Source organism: Sceloporus undulatus, chromosome 7 (assembly GCF_019175285.1).
Source record: "Sceloporus undulatus isolate JIND9_A2432 ecotype Alabama chromosome 7, SceUnd_v1.1, whole genome shotgun sequence".
Classification (NCBI taxonomy): domain Eukaryota; kingdom Metazoa; phylum Chordata; class Lepidosauria; order Squamata; family Phrynosomatidae; genus Sceloporus; species Sceloporus undulatus.
The window spans coordinates 24,690,099-24,707,486 of record NC_056528.1 but is presented as its reverse complement, the minus strand read 5'-3'; the positions used below and the strand labels follow the sequence as shown (position 1 = coordinate 24,707,486).

The following is a 17,388-nucleotide window of genomic DNA, read 5'->3' as shown; positions in this document are numbered from 1 at the left end:
CACAAACACACACAAAAGGGCGTCCCTTTGCCTTCATGAAGGCCCATGGTTCGCCTTGACACACATTTCTCCCTCAAAGGACGACGGTCCCTTCCTCCCAAAATAACGGCAAAGAAAGGGACGCGACAACAAGTCCACACAACCACAACATTGGCCGTGTGTGGCACAATGGCGGCACAATGTTCTGTGGCTCTTTTGCACAAAATAAAACCCACAAATTTGGCTTTCTTCTTCTTCTCCTCACGCTGACCCCCTGCCTGACGCCATTATTTTGGTTGCAAACTGCTTAATTTTGGGGACAATAAGAGGGAAGAAGATGAGTATGGAAGGGGAAATCATTCATATATATGTGTGTGTGTGTTATTGTTGTTGTTGTCATCGCTTTGGCCTTTTCCTTTTTCGTGGTACGAAATCTAGGCCTATTCATCCATTGCCACGGCAACCAGCCTCCATCAATGGCCATCTGCGGCAAGTGCGGACAATTAGAGACGGAGAAGCTGAGGGGAAAAAAGGGAAAAATTAGAGATACTGAGGGGGAAAAAAGGAAATATCTATTTTGGTTCAGAGACAAGGCCGCTTCCTCAAATAACTCGAATTATCTACATTATTCCTTCCTTCTCGCCATTTTTAAAGTCCCTTTGCAGGCCTGGTTTGTGTTACCTCAATGGACAATGTGAAGAAGGCAAAAGAAGCGGGCTTTTGTATTTTATTTCAATATTTTCCCCTCAGACAAAGCGGCCAAAGAAGGACCTGACCTCAAAATCTGACTTCATAGCTGTTATTTTTATGATTATTTCAATATTTTCCCCTCAGACAAAGCATCCTAAGAAGAAGAACCTGACCTCAAGAGTGACTTTCCCTCAAGAAAATCAAAACCCACCAAAGAACAACAACAACAACAGTTTTTGAGGACTTTTTGAGGAAAAATGGAAGAAATAATGTGTGAGAGAGAGAAAGAAAGAGAGAGGGAAAAAAGGCAATTTGTGAACGCCTGGCTTTCTCGCTTAAGTGGCCATTTTGTCTACTTCTGCCACTTCGGATCTCATTTCGATCCATTGGGAGAGGCGAGAAATAATAATAATAATAATAATAATAATAATAATAATAATAATAATAATAGGATACAATAAACCCAATAAATACCATTTTGGGATTCAATAAATCCAATAAATCCCATTTTGGGATTCAATAAGTCCAACGTATAAAATAAAAAATGGACTTTACAGGGCAATATTTTCCTCTCCTTGAATAAAACTGACATTTTGTTGAGCCAGAGTAGCGTAGTAGTTTTGAGTGTTGGATTGCAACTCTGGGGATCAGGGTTCGAATCCCTGCTCAGCCATGGAAAAGACTTTGGGCAAGAGGTCACACTCTCTGAGCTTCAAGGGAACGTAAAGGCAAACCTCCTCTGAAGAAACCTTGCCAAGAAAACCCCATGATAGTGTTGCCATTAGCTAGAAATGACTTGAAGGCATACAACAACAACAACAACAACAACAACAGCAACCACAACATGCAAAAGGCCAAAGGGTTCCTTATCCTTTGCCTGTTTACAAGTTTCATCTAAGTGACCCAAATCTGCAGTCAAACTGGTGTCAAACTGCATTACTTTTGCTATGTAGATGTGCCCAAGGAAGGCTAAATAAACTACAAATCCCAGTATTCCCTGGCATGGAGCCATGGCAGTCAAACTACATTACTTTTGCTATGTAGATGCGCCCAAGGAAGGCTAAATAAACTACAAATCCCAGTATTCCCTGGCATGGAGCCATGGCAGTCAAACTACATTACTTTTGCTATGTAGATGCACCCAATGACAGCTGAATTAACTACAAAATCCCAGGATTTAATAGCATGGAGCCATGGCAGTTAAAGCAATGTCAAACTGCACCATCCATGCGTGATGGTTTTGAGTGGTTTTAAATGGCTTCAGCTGATTTTAACATCCTCGCTTTAATTTGTCAACTGCTTCAACTGCCTTTTAATCTGTTTAAGTTATTTCAGACTGTTTTATAATGTCCAAATGGCCGAAACAGATTTTATTGGTCACCGCCCTGAGATCATATGCCATAAGGCAGGATATAAATATTAACACGTAACATATTTTTAAAAGAAAACCCAGCAAGCAACCTCTTGCCAGTGTGAGTAGTTGCAAGGATCTGAAACATCTCAGTGCTTTGAAAAAGAGGCCCATGAAATAAATGCTGGATCTGGAATCCAGATTAAATGATTAAAATCAGATTTATTGTCTGCCAGCGCCATCTGCTGGCAAGGCTCCAGATGACACAAACCTTGGGATTGCTTTCTTTGTAGTGAAATTTAGGAACTTTTGGGGTTGCTTTTTGCTGGTTTGAGAAAACTCTTTTAAGCTGCAAGCCATCCTCAGTTCAGCCTTCTGCAAAACAAACAAACAAACAAACACCAGGTCCTCCCTCATCTTGGATGCTAAGCAGGGTCAGCCCTGGTTGGTACTTGGATGGGGGACAGACAACAAATCCCAGGTGGTGCTGCAGCAAAAAGCAACCTAAGCAGACCCAGTTCCTAAATTTCTGGAAGCCATCCTTTCTACAAAAAATATCAGATCCTGTCTGGTTTTGGATGCTAAGCAGGATCAGCCCTGGTTGGTTCTTGGGTGGGAGACTAACTACGAATGCTACTGGTTCTGTTTCAGAGGAAGGAACTGGCCAAACCATTTCTGAGCACCCCTTGCCTAAGAAAACCATGGAGTCCATAAACTGATGGGATTCTTGAAACCACAGACTCACAGTTTCTAAATAAACTGAAGGCACCAGATCCTGTTTGATTTTGGGTGCTAAGCATGGCCAGCCCTGGTTGGTACTTGGATGGGAGACTGAAAACAAATGCCAGGCACTGGAGGCCCTATTTCGGAGGAGTGAAGTGGCAAAACTACATCTGGAGATCCTTTGCATAAGAAAACCTTATGAAAGTCATGGGATCCATAAACTGATGGGGGACTTAAAGGCACAAATAGTGCCTAAATACACTGAAGGTACTAGATCCTGTCTGATTTTGGGAGCTAAGCAGGGACAGCCCTGGTTGGTACTTGGATAGGAGATCAACAATGAATGCCAGGCCCTGGGGGCTCTATTTCAGAGGCAAAACTGCCAAAGCCACCTCTGAGGATTACAGACTAGATAATCTCTTGAAGGCACTGTGAAACATTTGTAGTGGTTTTTATTGCGACCAGATTATGTGGGTTTCTTTGGCAAGATTTGCTGAGAGGTGGCTTGCCATCGCCTTCCTCTGAGGCTGAGAGAGAGTGACTTACCTAAGGCTACCAATTGGGCTTCCATGCCCCAGTGGGGATTTGAACCCTGGTCTTGAGTCGTGTCCAATGTTCAAGCCACTGCTTTCTTATAGGAGTGATGTTGGTTGGAGACAGGGCCTTCTTGGTGGCTGCTCCCAGGCTCTCGAACTCGATTCTCAGGGCTGTTAAAAGGCCTTTTTCTTTTCAGCAGGTCTCAGAGGACCAATTGTTTCAGGGCCTTGCCTAATACACTGGACGACCTATTCATCCTTTTCTTTTGAAAGGTGTACATTTTCTTAACAGCTTTCAACTTTTTGATTGTTTAATGAGGCCGAGAGAGTGTGACTTGCCCAGGGTCATCCAGTGGCCGAGCCGGGATTCGAACCCTGTTCTCCAGAGTCACAGTCCAACGCTCCAACCACTACGCCATGCTCTCTCTCAGAATACGCTGTGAAACATGTTCCGTACAATGCAGAAAACTCTGGAAAGCCCTTGCCCTTGCCCTCCTAAAACCAGGTTCAAAAAAGACACACCAGAGCTACCACAAGTATTGAACGAGTCTCCAATAGATAGTAAAAAGTCTTTATTGTTGTCATTATCATTATTGTTATTATTATTATTATTAAGAAGGCTTCAACGTTTCCAAAAAAATATATAAAGCTCTGGATACAATTTTCATAACCGTCAAGTCAGATCAGCAAATATATATATAATATAATATATCTATTTATATATATATATATATATAATATCTATATACACACACACACACATATATATATATATAAACCAGAACGTTAGCCATTGCAAGGCTAAAGGCCTGACCCAATCCCTCCCCGCTCCCACAACTGCCCTGCCCCCCCCAGTTGTAAAAAATAAAATATATCTTAGTTCTTAAAATTTATTCCATAAAGTAATTACTTTTTTGCCCCCCTAAAAAGTCCTGACATATACATAGAGGTTAAAAAATAAATTTTAAAAAAACCCAACCATAACAAACAAAAGATATCATGTTATGTTTTTCTTTTTTTGCATGTGCGCATTATGCTAACACTTGTTTCCCCTCCATTCACTGCCCCCCCCACCACAATTTTTTCCCCCCCAAAAGGGGCAAACCCCCCCCCCCAAAAATCTTCTTTTTACATGGATCTGGAGGAAGGCCAGGATACCGACAGAAGTTACTTTTGTCTCACTGTCCCAAAAAAGAATAAAAGATATCTTTGTCTCACTCACACACACACACACACACACTCTCACATTCACCGAACCGTATACGAAAAAATAAAACCAACAGAAAAATCTGCTTTTTTCTTAATAAAAAAATAAAAGCGATAACCCTTGTCACATTCCTTGAGAAGTGCGCCCGGATCTCAGGCGGTCTATTTTTCGGGTTTTCTTTCTTTTTCACTTGATTTATCATAGCCATAAAATAATAACAAAAATTAAAAACAAGACTAAGGAATACTGCTGTTTGGAAAGTCCATGGAGAGGAACAGCAAATGTGTCACTCCACCCGACTTGGGAGGAGAATTAAAGCTATTCTGTAAACAATGTCTTGATTTTGTTTATTTGTCCCTCCTGCCCGCTCTTTGAAATTTACCTCTCTGCTGTGGATTCGTAGAATCGTAGAGTTGGAAGAGACCACAAGGGCCATCTGATCCAACCCCTTGCCATGCATTTTGTTTTGTTTTGTTACACATACACACCCAAAGACGCACCACACAATCTGTCCCCCCTGTCAACCTTATTTTCTACCCCAGTGGCCATTTAATCTTTTCTAATCAGCGACATGTAAAATATCCTTTTTATATACATAAAAACCCTTCTCCACCTGCTGTGACAATCCTCTTAAACACTTCCCGGGGGATAAAAAAGGGTGAGATCAACAGTTAAAGAGTTTGCAAAAAGCCATGTTTGGGAAAAGGGAGTGAGGTTCAGGGTATCAGCGCAAACGGCAGAGGCTATGAGAAAATGTTGATGGCTTGCGTGGCCGGCATGTGGCAAGCTGGGTGCTCCGGATCGGCCCGCCCACAGATGTGAATGGCAGGCTCCATGCAGAAGAGCTTGTGGCCATGCGGCACGAGGTCAGTGTCCTCTTCTCTTTCAAAACGCACCATATACTCATTGGAGTTTTTGCGCAAGGTCTACGAGAAAATGTAGATGGCTTGCCTGGCCAGCGTGTGTCAAGCTGGACACCCTGGGTCCACCCCCTCACAGATATGAAGGGTGGGCTCCATGTTGAAGAGGTTGTGGCCACACAGCAGGAGGGCAGTGTCCAGTTCACTTTTGAAACACACTACACACTCATAGGAGTTTTTGCGCAGAGGCTATGAGAAAACGTGGATGGCTTGCATGGCCAGCGTGTGGCAAGCTGGACACTCTGGATCCTCCCATCCACAAATATGAATGATGGGCACTATGTAGATGTTGTGGCTATGTGGCATGACGGCAGTGTCCTCTTCATTTTTGAAACCACACACTTGCAGGATTTTTTGCGCAGAGTCTATGAGAAAATGTGGATGGCTTGTGTGGCCGGCGTGTGGCAAACTGGACACTCTGGGTCTGGCTGCCCGCAGATGCGCATTGCACACTCCATGCAGAAAAGGTTGTGACCACACGGCACCAGGGCGGCAATCACCTCACTTTCGAAGCAGACCATACACTCGCGGGAGTTTTTGCGGGCTCCATCACTGGAGCTGCTGGAATCCGTCGGAGAGCCGGAAGTGGCGGAGACGCTGCCAGGCAAGGAGGAAGAAGAGGAGTAGCCCGTGCTGTTGGAGAATGAAGACAGGGAACCCTGGGTTGGCAACCAGGAGAGGGCGTTGACTGGGTCGCTCTGGATGCGTCGGGCTAATGGGTGCTCCATCTCTGGGAGAGTGGGCGACTGGCGTGGGGTGGCCGTGCCGCTAAGGCTGCTATTGCGTCGTTGGCAAACGCCGTTGATGGAGGAGGAGGACGACGAGCTGCCAAAGGCTTGGAGAGGGTTAGTGGCAGGTTCGAATGGGGACCAGATGGCGGTGGGAGTCGTGAGGTCCAAGGCCATGAAATCAAAGCCAAAATCGCACTCATCGGAAGCCATCGTTGGCCCCGGAGGTTCGTTGAACGAGAAGCTCCCGCCCGAGGCGAAAGGACTGCGGGGCACCCCGTCAAAGTAAGGCTCGGTCCCCGAGGACCCAAGGTGGTTGTTGCTGCGGAAGGCGGGCAGGCTCCGTCGGGAAGGGTTGGGCGCTTTGGACCACAGGCCAGAATGGTTGCCGGTCAGCAAGTCCAGGCAGACGTCAGTGCCATTGGAATGGAAGTCGTTGTCGGCGTTAATGTCGATGAAGGAGCCGGTCCTCATGGTGATGTGGGCTTCGATCTCCTCCCGTGCTCGGTCCACGTTCTCGGGCATGCCGGTCACCTCAAAGACCGGCTCCTTGTCCCGACTTGGGGTCACGATGTACGTGTGGGTTTGCTGCTGGATCCGTTTGATGGTGGCCCCCTTCGGACCGACGACGAGCCCCACCACCCGGTATGGGACTCGGACTTGGATGGTGGTCTGGCCCGGGAGGTTCGGAGGCCCCAGGAGCGAGCCTGCCACACCGTTGACCTTGTTGCGCGTGGCCCGGATCATGGAGAAATGCTCAGCGGCCGACAAGATCTCCCGCTTGGCCATCTCCACGTCCTCTTTCCGTCCCGTCACAATGAAGACCGGCTCTTCTCCTCTCACTGGGGTCTTGATGTAAGTGTTGGTTTTGGCTCTCAGGGCTTTGATCTTGCACCCTGAAAACAAAAGACAGAAAAAGACAAAGAGTTGGAACGAGATCAGCCAGAATATGGTGAGATAATGAAATAATGGAGACAGAAAGAGTTTCCCCCAGTGAACAAAGGGTAGAAACAATGCAGTTTGACACCACTTTTAAGTGCTGCATCCTATGGAGTCCTGGGATTTGTAGTCTTGCAAGCCTTCTCTGCCAAATAGGGTTCGTGCCTCACCAAACTACAAATCCCAGGATTCTCTACCATGGAGCTGTGGCCGTTAAAATGGGGCCAAACTGCATTAGTGTTTCTTGCTGTTGTTGTGTGCCTCCACCAAGTCACTCATGGCAAGACTAAGACTAACCTATGTAAGGGTTTTCTTGGCATGTTTCTTTGGAGGGGGTTTGCCATTGTTATCTTCCGAAGCTTAGAGAGTGTGTCTTGCCCAAGGTCACCCAGTGGGTTTTTTACATGGCTGAGCCAGGATTCGAACCCTGGTCTGCAGAATTGTAGATGACCCTCGGTGTCCCTTCTTGCTCTCTATTGTTCTTCTTCTCATTTTCTCTCCAGAAATTAAGCCCAGATCTTTGCTAAAACAGGGAAAAGTTGGGAAGGGGGGGCGGGGGATGCAGAGTCCCCGAGAAAGGGGGGGGGGGGGGGGGGGGGCTGAATTGGGGGGAGGAAAAGAGGGCGGTGCTTCTGGAATATCACCCAATAGGAAACAAGGAGTGTGATGTCACCACTCTCACCACAGCATGGCTTCAGCTAACAAAGCGAACAATGGGACAGGCATCCTGGCCCACTTTTGCAAAGCAGGCCGGATTTGGGCTTTTGGGAATGGAAAAAATTGCATTTAAAAAATGCAACAACTTAAAGAAACACAGAACTGTGTTTTTTAAAAATGCAACAACTTAGAAATACAGGCATGGTACACACCTATTTAAACCTGTCACAGAGAGCAAAATGAATTTTAAAAGGAGAGGATATACAGAGGATGGGGGCATGATAGACATTTGGAAAACTATTTTGCCAAAGCCCCACTCCATCTTTGTTTTGTAAAAGCAAGAAAGAGTGGATTTTTTTTTAAATGGCAAAACATTCCTGGTGGAAATGTTGCTTTAATACACAAACACAGCAAAAGAGAAGAAATGGTGGCACTAGCTGAGCTATTATTGTATTTCTATCCCCCCCCAAACCCAAAATAAGCAGCCTACCTCCAACAGAGAAAGTGGCTCTGATACATCAAAGTTGGGGAATAAACAACATCCAAAGGAGGAACAGGCTGCAGAGTTAGCAAAGCACAAAAGGCAACCACCCTCTCAGTCCTTCAAATGCAAGATTTTTGGGGTGGAAAGCAGATTATTGTCCCTTTGCAAAGGGGTTCCAAGAGATCATCCGTTTCATCCAAGTTTTGGGGAAGACAACAGATAGAAATTCCTGCAGAAAACCCCAAATTTTCTCTTGCAGTCTATCTTCAACCTTGCCTTTCAAAGCAAATGATTTAGAAATGCACTTCGTAATGCCGTTTCTCTCCCAGGATGGCAACTGCGACATGATTTCTAGAATAAATCCAATTCCTTTCTTACAAGAACTTTCTTACCCGCCTCTCCCCAGGGATCCAGGCAGGGAAGGACAACAAATCAAGAACGCAATCAAATCATTAAAATGTGCAACAGTTTCAAAGGGCAAAGAAGACCAGTCCATTGCAAAACCCGGCCCCTAAATTCCCAGTTCCAAAAATGGGTTTGTAGCCATTTTTGAGCCAGGAGCGGTTCAAAAGCTGCCTTCCTGCCGCCTCCATTTCTGTCTGTGGCACAAAAGAACAAAGAGACTTTCAAAGTCCAGGCCCAAACCACTTTTGCCTGGGAGCGCCTTCTCTGGGGAAGGTGGATTTTAAGGCCTAGGTTGGATCCATTGAGAAAACATACACACAAAAAGGCAGATCTATTTCCGTATCTCTAGCTTTGTGAAGCTGCGACTCCAGAAAACCAGATACTGTATTGATCCTTGGCATTGCTGGTTACAGAAAGTATGGGTCTTGATATCAATGCCGTTTCCCAAAATAAGGCCATTTTTGGCCCCTGCATCACACAGACCTCCAATATCCTTTTAAAATGAACCCTAGAAGTGCCCAAAATGCCCTTTCCTTTAAACCCAAAGGGGGCTGAAAGGCACCCCATAAAAGCATGCCCAAGCAAAGGGGGCAGATTTCCAAAAACTCACCCTTAGGAGATGCCAGGTGGGCAAAACCTTTCGAGGGATGGTCTGCCCGCTACAAAAGGGTTTGTGAGTGGGCAATATCTTTACAGAATGATCTGCCCACCAAAAGGGGTGTGTAGATGAGCAACAACAGGAGGAATGGTTTGCCCACCTCAAAGGGGTATGTAGGTGGGCACAACCTTTTGGGGAATGGCTGGCAACTCCTTTGAGGAATGGCTTGCCCACCCCAAGGGGGTTTGTGGATTTGAAAAATGGCTTGCCCACCAGAAAGGGGCTTCTGACTGGGCCCAGTTTTTTGAAGGGTGGCTGAGAACAACTGTGAGGAACGGTTTGAGCCCCTGAAAGGGGTTTGTGGATGCGCATGACCTTTTGAGGAATGGTTTGCCCTCACCAGAGGTTTCTGGATGGGCACAACCTTCTGAGGCACGGTTTGACCACCCCAAAGGGGTGTGAGGGTGAGCACCATTCCTCAAAAGGTTGTGCCCATCCAGAGCCCTCTTTGGTGAAGGCAAACCATTCCTGAAAGGCTTGTGCCCACCTACACACCCCTATGGGATGGGCAGACCATTCCTCAAACCCCTTTGGAGGGGATCAACCCATTTCTCAAAGTTGTTGCCAACCGTCCCTCCAAAGGTTGTGCCCACTCAGAAGCCCCTTTGCTTTGAGGGATGCTTTGAGAGCACCTCCTTTCGAGGGAGCCTGTGCCCACCACCACCACCAAAGGGGTGTCTCCTTGCTTACCTTGCCTGCCGACGATTTCGGCCACATGCTCGGAGGTGGGGACGGAGACGCACTCGGTCATGTTGACGCTCCTCTTGTGGCTGCCGATGGTGCCCAGGGAGGGGTTCCCTGGCAAGAGCGGGGCTGGAGGGGGAGGCAGGGGGAAGGGGGTCCCATAGAGCTCTGGCCCTGGGGGGCCTCCGGGGGGCTCCAGCAGGAGGAGCAGGGCAGGGCCAGGCTCCCCCGGCCCCGCAGGGTAGGCCAAGGCCTGCTCCATCCCTGCTCCTCCTCCTTCCTCCTCCTGGCCTTCCCCTCCATCCCTCTCTTGCTCTTCTGGCATGCCCAGGACGAGGGAGAGCTGCTGCTGCTGCTGATGGTGGTGGTGGTGCCCGAGGGCCAGGGGGAGCTGGGCAGAGGCGGGGTCTGCCTCTCCTTCCTCCTCCTCCTCCTGCTCCTCCGGGGGGCTCAGCAGAAGTCCTGCCAGGACGGGAGGGGCGCCCCCCGGCCCTTCACCTCCCTCCAGGCGCTGGGCGAAGGCGCTGCTGGGCATGGCGGGCGCCGGGGGTGTTGGGGCTGGCTGTGCTGGGGGCTGGGGCTGCCCCTCTTCCTCCTCCTCCTCCTCTTCCTCCAGCCTTCCTCCTCCTCCGGGGAGCCCCTCTTCCTCCTCCGGCCCCTCCTCCTCCTCCGCCGCCCCCCGCCTGCCTCCCCAGAGGGATCCACAGCCGTCATCCAGGGAAGGAGGCAGCCAGGGAACCAAGGAGGCGGCGGCCCAGAGGCCAGGGAGGACCCCCGCCGCCCCGGGGCAAGCCAAGGCAAGAGCCCTCGGCCTCCGCCTCCCCCTGGCCCAGCCCCGGCCCGCGTCACCGGGGCCAACAATGAGCCCTGGCAGGCGAGCAGGCAGGGAGGGAGGGCAAGGCGCATGCGCAGAGGGAGGGAGGGACAAGGAGGGGAAGGGGAGGAGGAAGCAAAGGAGGGGCCCTTCTTCTTCTTCCCAGGCCTTGGAGCAGAGCCTGGCCGGCCCTCTCCTCCTCCTCTTCCCAGCAGCGGAGGGGGGAGCCCTCTGACTCCAAGGGGAGGAAGCCGGGGCCATTGCTCGGGGGGCTGCTGCTTCCCCCCTGCCTTTGGGGCTGGCTGGGGAGGAGGCCTCGCGCCCTTGGTTGTGTGCCAGGGAAGGGCCTTTATGTAGGCAGGAGCCAAGCCCCCCCTCCCTCCCTCCCTGGAAAGAAGCCCCTCTCTCTCAAGGCTGCGTCCACAGGGCACAAGCCATGCACCTTGGTCTGCTCCGGAAAGGATGGGGGAACCTGGCCTTTCTGAGAGAACCACCACAAACTGCAAAGCCCAGGGTTCCCTACCTCATGGGCCCAGGGCGGTTAAAGATACAGCCCAAGTCCTGGCAGGAGGAATCATAGCCACACCAAGGCCCCCAAAAGGGTTCATCAATCCATCCCTCAGATACACTGCAATCCTCCATAACATCACAATGGTTCCTGGGGAAGGGACTGCACTCCCCAGAATCCCCCAGTTGCCCAGGCAATGGAAGTTGGATATCACTTCCCTTAAAAAAATGGCTGTGTTTCTGTGGGACCCAATTGTTTCAACAGACAAGCTCTGGGTGCAAAACTAGTCCTTTGATACATTAGTAGAAACCTTTGTTACATTTGCTGCAACTGTTTCTTCCTTATTTCTGGGTTTGGCATTTCGCTTTAGAGTAACCTTTCTGTATTCACAGGTTTCGTAGGTTTTGTGAGGAACATTAAGAAACCAACCAAGCAAAGGAAGTGATAAATGCAACAATTTTGCGGGATTTTAAGGTGTGCTTAACATCCCATCACTCAGCCTCACAAATATTTAAGAGTTGGTTATCATTTTGCCCTTTGCTGTGTGTAGTTGTTACTTCTCATACACACCACTGGATAGGTTTGAGGAACCAATGTGCACCAAAACTGATCCACTGGATCAACGCTTTGTTGTCGTCGTGTGCCTTTTAAGTCATTTCCAACTTACTGCGACTTTTCTTGACAAGTTTCTTCAGAAGGAGTTTGTTATGGTCATACATATACATATAGTGTGTATGTATATTGTGTATATATATATACACACACACACAGACCATACACTGGATGTTAAATCATGTCCACTGGATGGTTTAAATTTTATAATTAGAGTAAACATATACAATTTTTGGGGTTTAGTAAATGTTCACATTATTGTTTTAGAAAGTATTCATAAGTACCACTCTTTCCTCCTTCATCCTTCTTTGAACATGTCACTCACCGGATATTGTCACAATACTGCAACTCCCGCCAGCCCCAAAACGCACTGCGGAAATAATCCGGTTTGAGACTGCTGTAACTGCCCTGTCTCAATAATGCAAGGGAATTCTGGGACTTGTAGTTTTGCAAGACATTTAGCCTTCTGTCAGAGAAGTTGGGTGCTGCAAGGAACAATTCCCAGAAGTCTGGACCGCAGAGGGACAAAAGGTTGCCTACCTCTGTCTGAAGCCTTCAGCAAGAGGCTGAAAGAAGTGGTGGCCAAAACCTCCACTGGTTTCTTGTTTTGGAAGGTGGACATTGGGATGGGATTTCTGGCTAAAGCCGTTGGCAAATCCTGGATTCTGGACAAATGGGCACAGCTTCAGCCCCTCAGCCTTGAGAGAGCGCCAAAGGCCCTTTCAAGCTCAGATGGGTTGCACAGCCTTGTCAAGTGGCTAGACCTCAGAGATGAAAACTGACAGAACCACAAGTGTTTTTTCTTCCCCAAAGGCACTTAGTTTAGGCCAAAGTTTAAATCAATGTGGTTGCCCCTACAAAGGCAACTTTGGCTTACCCAAGCTACCAGAAGTCCAACAGGGATCTTCACCCGCATCTGAAAGCCCCTTAATAAACATTTAGCTGGATTAATAAAATTTACCTGGATACAACCGTCCTGCAGATCGGCCCAAGAACAAGAGTCTGCTCACACTTCCCCACAGAGTTAAGACACAATGGGAAAACCAGACAGGCCTTTCTCCTCTGAACAACTTTGGCATCAAACAGGAAACGTGTAGGAAAAACACACACCTTTTTCTTTTTTATTACAAAACCAAAATCCCCCCCAAAAGGCTGTACATGAAGACGCGACGCCAGCAGCGTGCATTTGAAACCACATACAAAGGAAGATGAGTGTTTTCTAAAAGCCGAAGGTTGAGTATCAACTGATTTCCGATAGAGGACAAAAACACAGACCTGACCAGTTTGAGAGCCATATATATATATATATATATCTCCATCCCACCCCAATTTATTAGGGTCACTTGAACGGAGTTAGTTTCTAAGGAGAAACTCCAGATAAGAGAAAGCAAGTCAAGCCATTGTGTGCGTCTTTTTACATGATTACAACGGAGTGCTTAAAAATCTGGAGGGATTTTGGCCACATCAGAACAATTCCAAAAATGCTTTCCCACAGTTCTGTAGAATATTCTCAACTCACAATTCTCATCATCTCTTCCATGTTCAAAGTAAGCCAGAATTACTATTTCGAGACTCGGTCCCAAGTTTTATGTTCCGATTTCTAGCTCTCCAGTTGAAAAAACAACAACACCTTGATAAAATCCAGCAGACCATGAATACTTGTGTCTGTGTAGATAGGGTTCATACCCCCCCTTCCAAGGCTGGCCCAAACTGTAATGCAATTCCACCAAGGTAGAAAAGAAACGGGAGTGCAAAGCTGCAGAGTCAAATGTCTTGAAGCTGACAAATATTCAGCGGGAGAGATATAGAAGAGAGAAAAAGAAAGGGAGATATTGTGGGCAGGTCAACAGGAGGCAGAAAGTAGATCTACACCCCAATAGTGAAAAATATCCCTGCCCCACTCCAATTGAAACAAGCATATTAAGGCAAAATTCTGCATCATTTCACAACCGGTTAGCTCCACTCTCAAGTGCATGGTACCCATTTTGGATCATTTCATGATACAAGACAAGCAAAAGGTAAACCCCCCCCCACTGTAACCATTCTGTCCCAGTAAATAAATCCAGTAAAATAGATAAAAGAAGAATTCACTTCCCTCCCAAGAGTCATTTTAAAAAAAAAAGAAGAGTTAAACCAAACTCAACCCTCGTACAGCACCTTTCGATTACAAAGTTTTCTCCAAACAAGATCCAGCATCTCCACGGAATATTCTTTTGACAACACTTTTAAAAGTTTCTCTATTAAAATAATAATAATAATAATAAAAAATTTGGGGCTCGGAGGTGTCTCTATGAGCTGCTGACAGTTCGGTCTTCCACGCCAGCAAGACAGTTTAGAGTTCATTCAGAAGGAGAGATTCCTGATCAAGAAGCAGGTTGACCATTGGGTTGGGAGTGTTGGGTGTCCCACCTGTCGCACACAGAAAGGCACCTTCTAACCTCTGGGGATCAAGTGAAGAAGAGACAAGACAGAGAAAGGTCAGAAATACCAGTCTGGTCTAAATGCAAAGTGCTGGTGACCATATTTAAACCCTAATGGCTTGGGGCCTCAATACTTGAAGGAATTTGCAGTTGCTGTGTGCCTGTCGTTTCCAACCCTAGGCAAACCTATTAAGGGGTTTTCTTGACAAGATTTGTTCAAAGACTTTGCCTTCCTGAGGCTGAGAGAGTGGGTTTAGGTGCCTCAGTGGGGATTTGAACCCTAGTCTCCAGTCATAGTCCAACACTCGGACCACACCACATTGGAATGCCTCTCCCTACAGATGTCTGCCTGAGAATTGAGCTCTCCTGTGGGAAGAGGATCCCATCTGTTGTGGCACCTCCCAAAATATACCCACCCAAGCTTTGTTTAAAGACTTCCAAAGGAGGAGAACCCACCACCCTCTGAGACAGTCTAGTCTACTGTTAACAACCCTTAGCTTTTTAAAAACAAGTTATTTATAATGTTTACGTAGAATCTCTTTTCTATTGGTTTGTGTCCTAATCTCCAGAAGAGCAGAGAAAAAAACCCTCTTGTTGGAGACCTAGGGAAGGTGGCAGCTGGTCAAGGGGCCACTCTGATGGTCCTGATGGGAAGTACCATCTGAAGAAACTCCTGAGTCCCCCTGAGCTGTTCTGAAGGCCATGTATCTGGCACACTGCAGAGATACAATGTGGGAGAATGATAACAGCTGCATTACCTAGACTATACATTCTCCACCTCCTGGATATGCTCCACATCCTCTTCCTCATCGTCATCCTCGCAGTCTTCGGGGGCCACGACCTTCGCCATCGGGGTCTCCCCATCCCTGGCGATCTCCTCCACGTGAGCCAGCATGTCAGCCATCAGCGCCTCCTCCAGCCTCTTCCGCACTTGCTGGACCAGCTCTTCCTGTTTCCTGTTGAGCAGGTAAAGCAAAAACAGCATCCTCCAAGTGAAACCCATGCCACACATATATACACACACGGTTCAGACCTCAGATGTAGGGTGTGCAGGAGGAAGGGAGAAGAGATGGAGGTCTTTCAGAATCAGAAAGAGGAGGAAAGGTCAGAGATAAAAAAAAGAGCTCCAAAGTGACTGGCACAATTCATGTTTCCCTCAGAAGGCTGACTTGGAATCATTAACTGAGAAGGAAATTCCTCTCCTGCCTTGTCCTCCCAGGGGATGGCTCCTACCTGATATCTTCGTCAGTCACCATGAAGGCTTTGCAGAGAGGCTGAGAGGTGTTGAGCCAGACTCCAGGGTTCTTCTCCACGGCGGCTGAAAGCTGCCCGGTGATGGGCATCGTGCTGGTATGGAGGGCACTGGCGATGGCCGATAGGAGGGTCTCATCGGTGCAACCAGGCCCCACACCTGAGGAAATAAAGAAAGCCCAAAATGGCCCATTAGCTCTCTTTTCCCCTCCTGCTGCTAGTTAACATTGCTAAAACTCTCTTGGTCCCACTGCACCAGTCACTACCACCGCTAAGCTGCACTTTTTGCAGACTGCCACAGCCAACGGCCGCCTCTTAGACCTGGCACTGCAGCCAGTGAGTCTTCTGGAAAAAGTGGAACTAGCACAATTGGGGGACCCCCCCCCAAAGCATTCTAAATCAGAGCTTCTTGCACTGTCTAAAGTGGGGGACCAGCAGTTATTTTTTGACAATGTGCCAGGGAGTGGGTATATATATATGTCTGTAAGCACCCTTAAGTGTTGGTTTTCAGTCCTTAATACAGCGTGGAAATATTACATTTCTGGATAAGGAATTCCTAGAATGCCCTAGCCAGAGTGGCCACTAGGATTTTAGGAATTGGGCCTCAGCCCACACAACTGTCATATAACTCTGAACTAAAGTTGCACTCCGTCTCCTTGATGCAGAATCTCAGACAGTTCGCCTACCTTGCAAACCTTTTGGAAGATCCATCGTTTTCACCAGCTCTTCTGCAATATCAAAAGCATTGAGGCCACTCAGCTTCTTCTCCCAGAAGAGCTGAGAGGAGGGAGAGGAAAAGAGATGGCGTTTATTCACATATCCATAAAGGCTCTCCTGACAATCCTATATTAACCCAGTGGGAGGTAACAAGAGAAAGTTTGGACTCAAGGAAGCCAAGGTTCAAATCTTGCTGAACCTGGACCAGAGAATTGGCTACATTCATGTGTGACACTAAACCATGGTTTATGTTTGTGGTTTTTAGCCATGATTGTCCTGCAGATGGTCAAACTAATCAGTAAGTTCTTCCTATTTGTGGTTGATTTCTCTCTGCCCCTTTTGATGGCTCCCATTTCAAGATGGGGCAACTGAGGAAATAAACCATCATTGCATGTTTAGCTAATATAATATGCCATGGTTCAAAGAAGCCAGATTTCATAAGCCAACAACAAATTAAACTGCAATCTGTCTTAATGTTAAATACAAACCCAGTAGTCACTGCCTCCAAGCGCAGCATGCCATACACAAGATCAAATATTTAAAGGCAACCTTCCCACCACAAAATACTCACACAAGTCTTACCTGGCGGGGTTGGTCGACTGCTTTTTGCGGGTCGGTTTTCACTTTATTGCTGGGGTGGTTGGTGATCTTTGTCACTGGCTGTTTGAAGATGGAAGCTGTCTGCCTGACAGGGAGTGCTGTGTTTAGGTCAGGTTTACCCTAGAAAAGAAAATGGGGTATGGGACAAAACCCAGAAACCCACTGAGTAACCTTGGGGCACCCAATGGGTTTCTTTGGCTGGGCAAGGATTCAAACCCTGTTCTCCCAGGTTCACAGTCCAACACTGAAACCACTACACCACACACTGTCTCTGAGATAATGTTATCTTATTTTAAAGTAAACACAGTTTTTAGAAATGAGAGCCAATGTGGTGCAGTGATCTGAATATGTGGCTATGACTCTGGAGACCAGGGTTTGATTCCCAGCTTGGCTATGAAACCCACTGGGGGGACTTTGAGCAAGTCACACTCTCTCAGCCTCAGAGGAAGGCAATGGCCAACCTCCTCTGAACAAGTCTTGCCAAGAAAACCCCATGACAGGGTCA

The 17,388-nt window shown here is 47.5% G+C and overlaps 2 protein-coding genes across 2 annotated transcripts in view; both read right to left on the bottom strand.

The window, feature by feature from the left end:
- Nucleotides 1-4,371: 4,371 nt before the first annotated feature.
- On the bottom strand, nucleotides 4,372-10,853 carry MEX3D (mex-3 RNA binding family member D). The gene is made up of 2 exons (XM_042479927.1): nucleotides 9,968-10,853; nucleotides 4,372-7,030 (listed from the first exon to the last, which is right to left on the bottom strand). Exons 1-2 carry the CDS (start codon nucleotides 10,494-10,496, stop codon nucleotides 5,772-5,774), a joined length of 1,788 nt encoding a protein of 595 aa, XP_042335861.1. The 5' UTR covers nucleotides 10,497-10,853; the 3' UTR covers nucleotides 4,372-5,771.
- Nucleotides 10,854-13,002: 2,149 nt separating this feature from the next.
- The window catches only part of MBD3 (methyl-CpG binding domain protein 3), a 23,293-nt gene continuing 18,907 nt past the window's right edge, over nucleotides 13,003-17,388 (bottom strand). The window contains exons 2-6 of the mRNA XM_042478799.1: nucleotides 16,866-17,003; nucleotides 16,253-16,343; nucleotides 15,549-15,726; nucleotides 15,074-15,271; nucleotides 13,003-14,335 (exon numbers count right to left, since the gene is read on the bottom strand). Of these exons, the coding sequence (XP_042334733.1) occupies nucleotides 15,079-15,271; nucleotides 15,549-15,726; nucleotides 16,253-16,343; nucleotides 16,866-17,003 (600 nt within the window). The 3' untranslated portion in view covers nucleotides 13,003-14,335; nucleotides 15,074-15,078. The remainder of the gene's footprint in view (nucleotides 14,336-15,073; nucleotides 15,272-15,548; nucleotides 15,727-16,252; nucleotides 16,344-16,865; nucleotides 17,004-17,388) is intronic.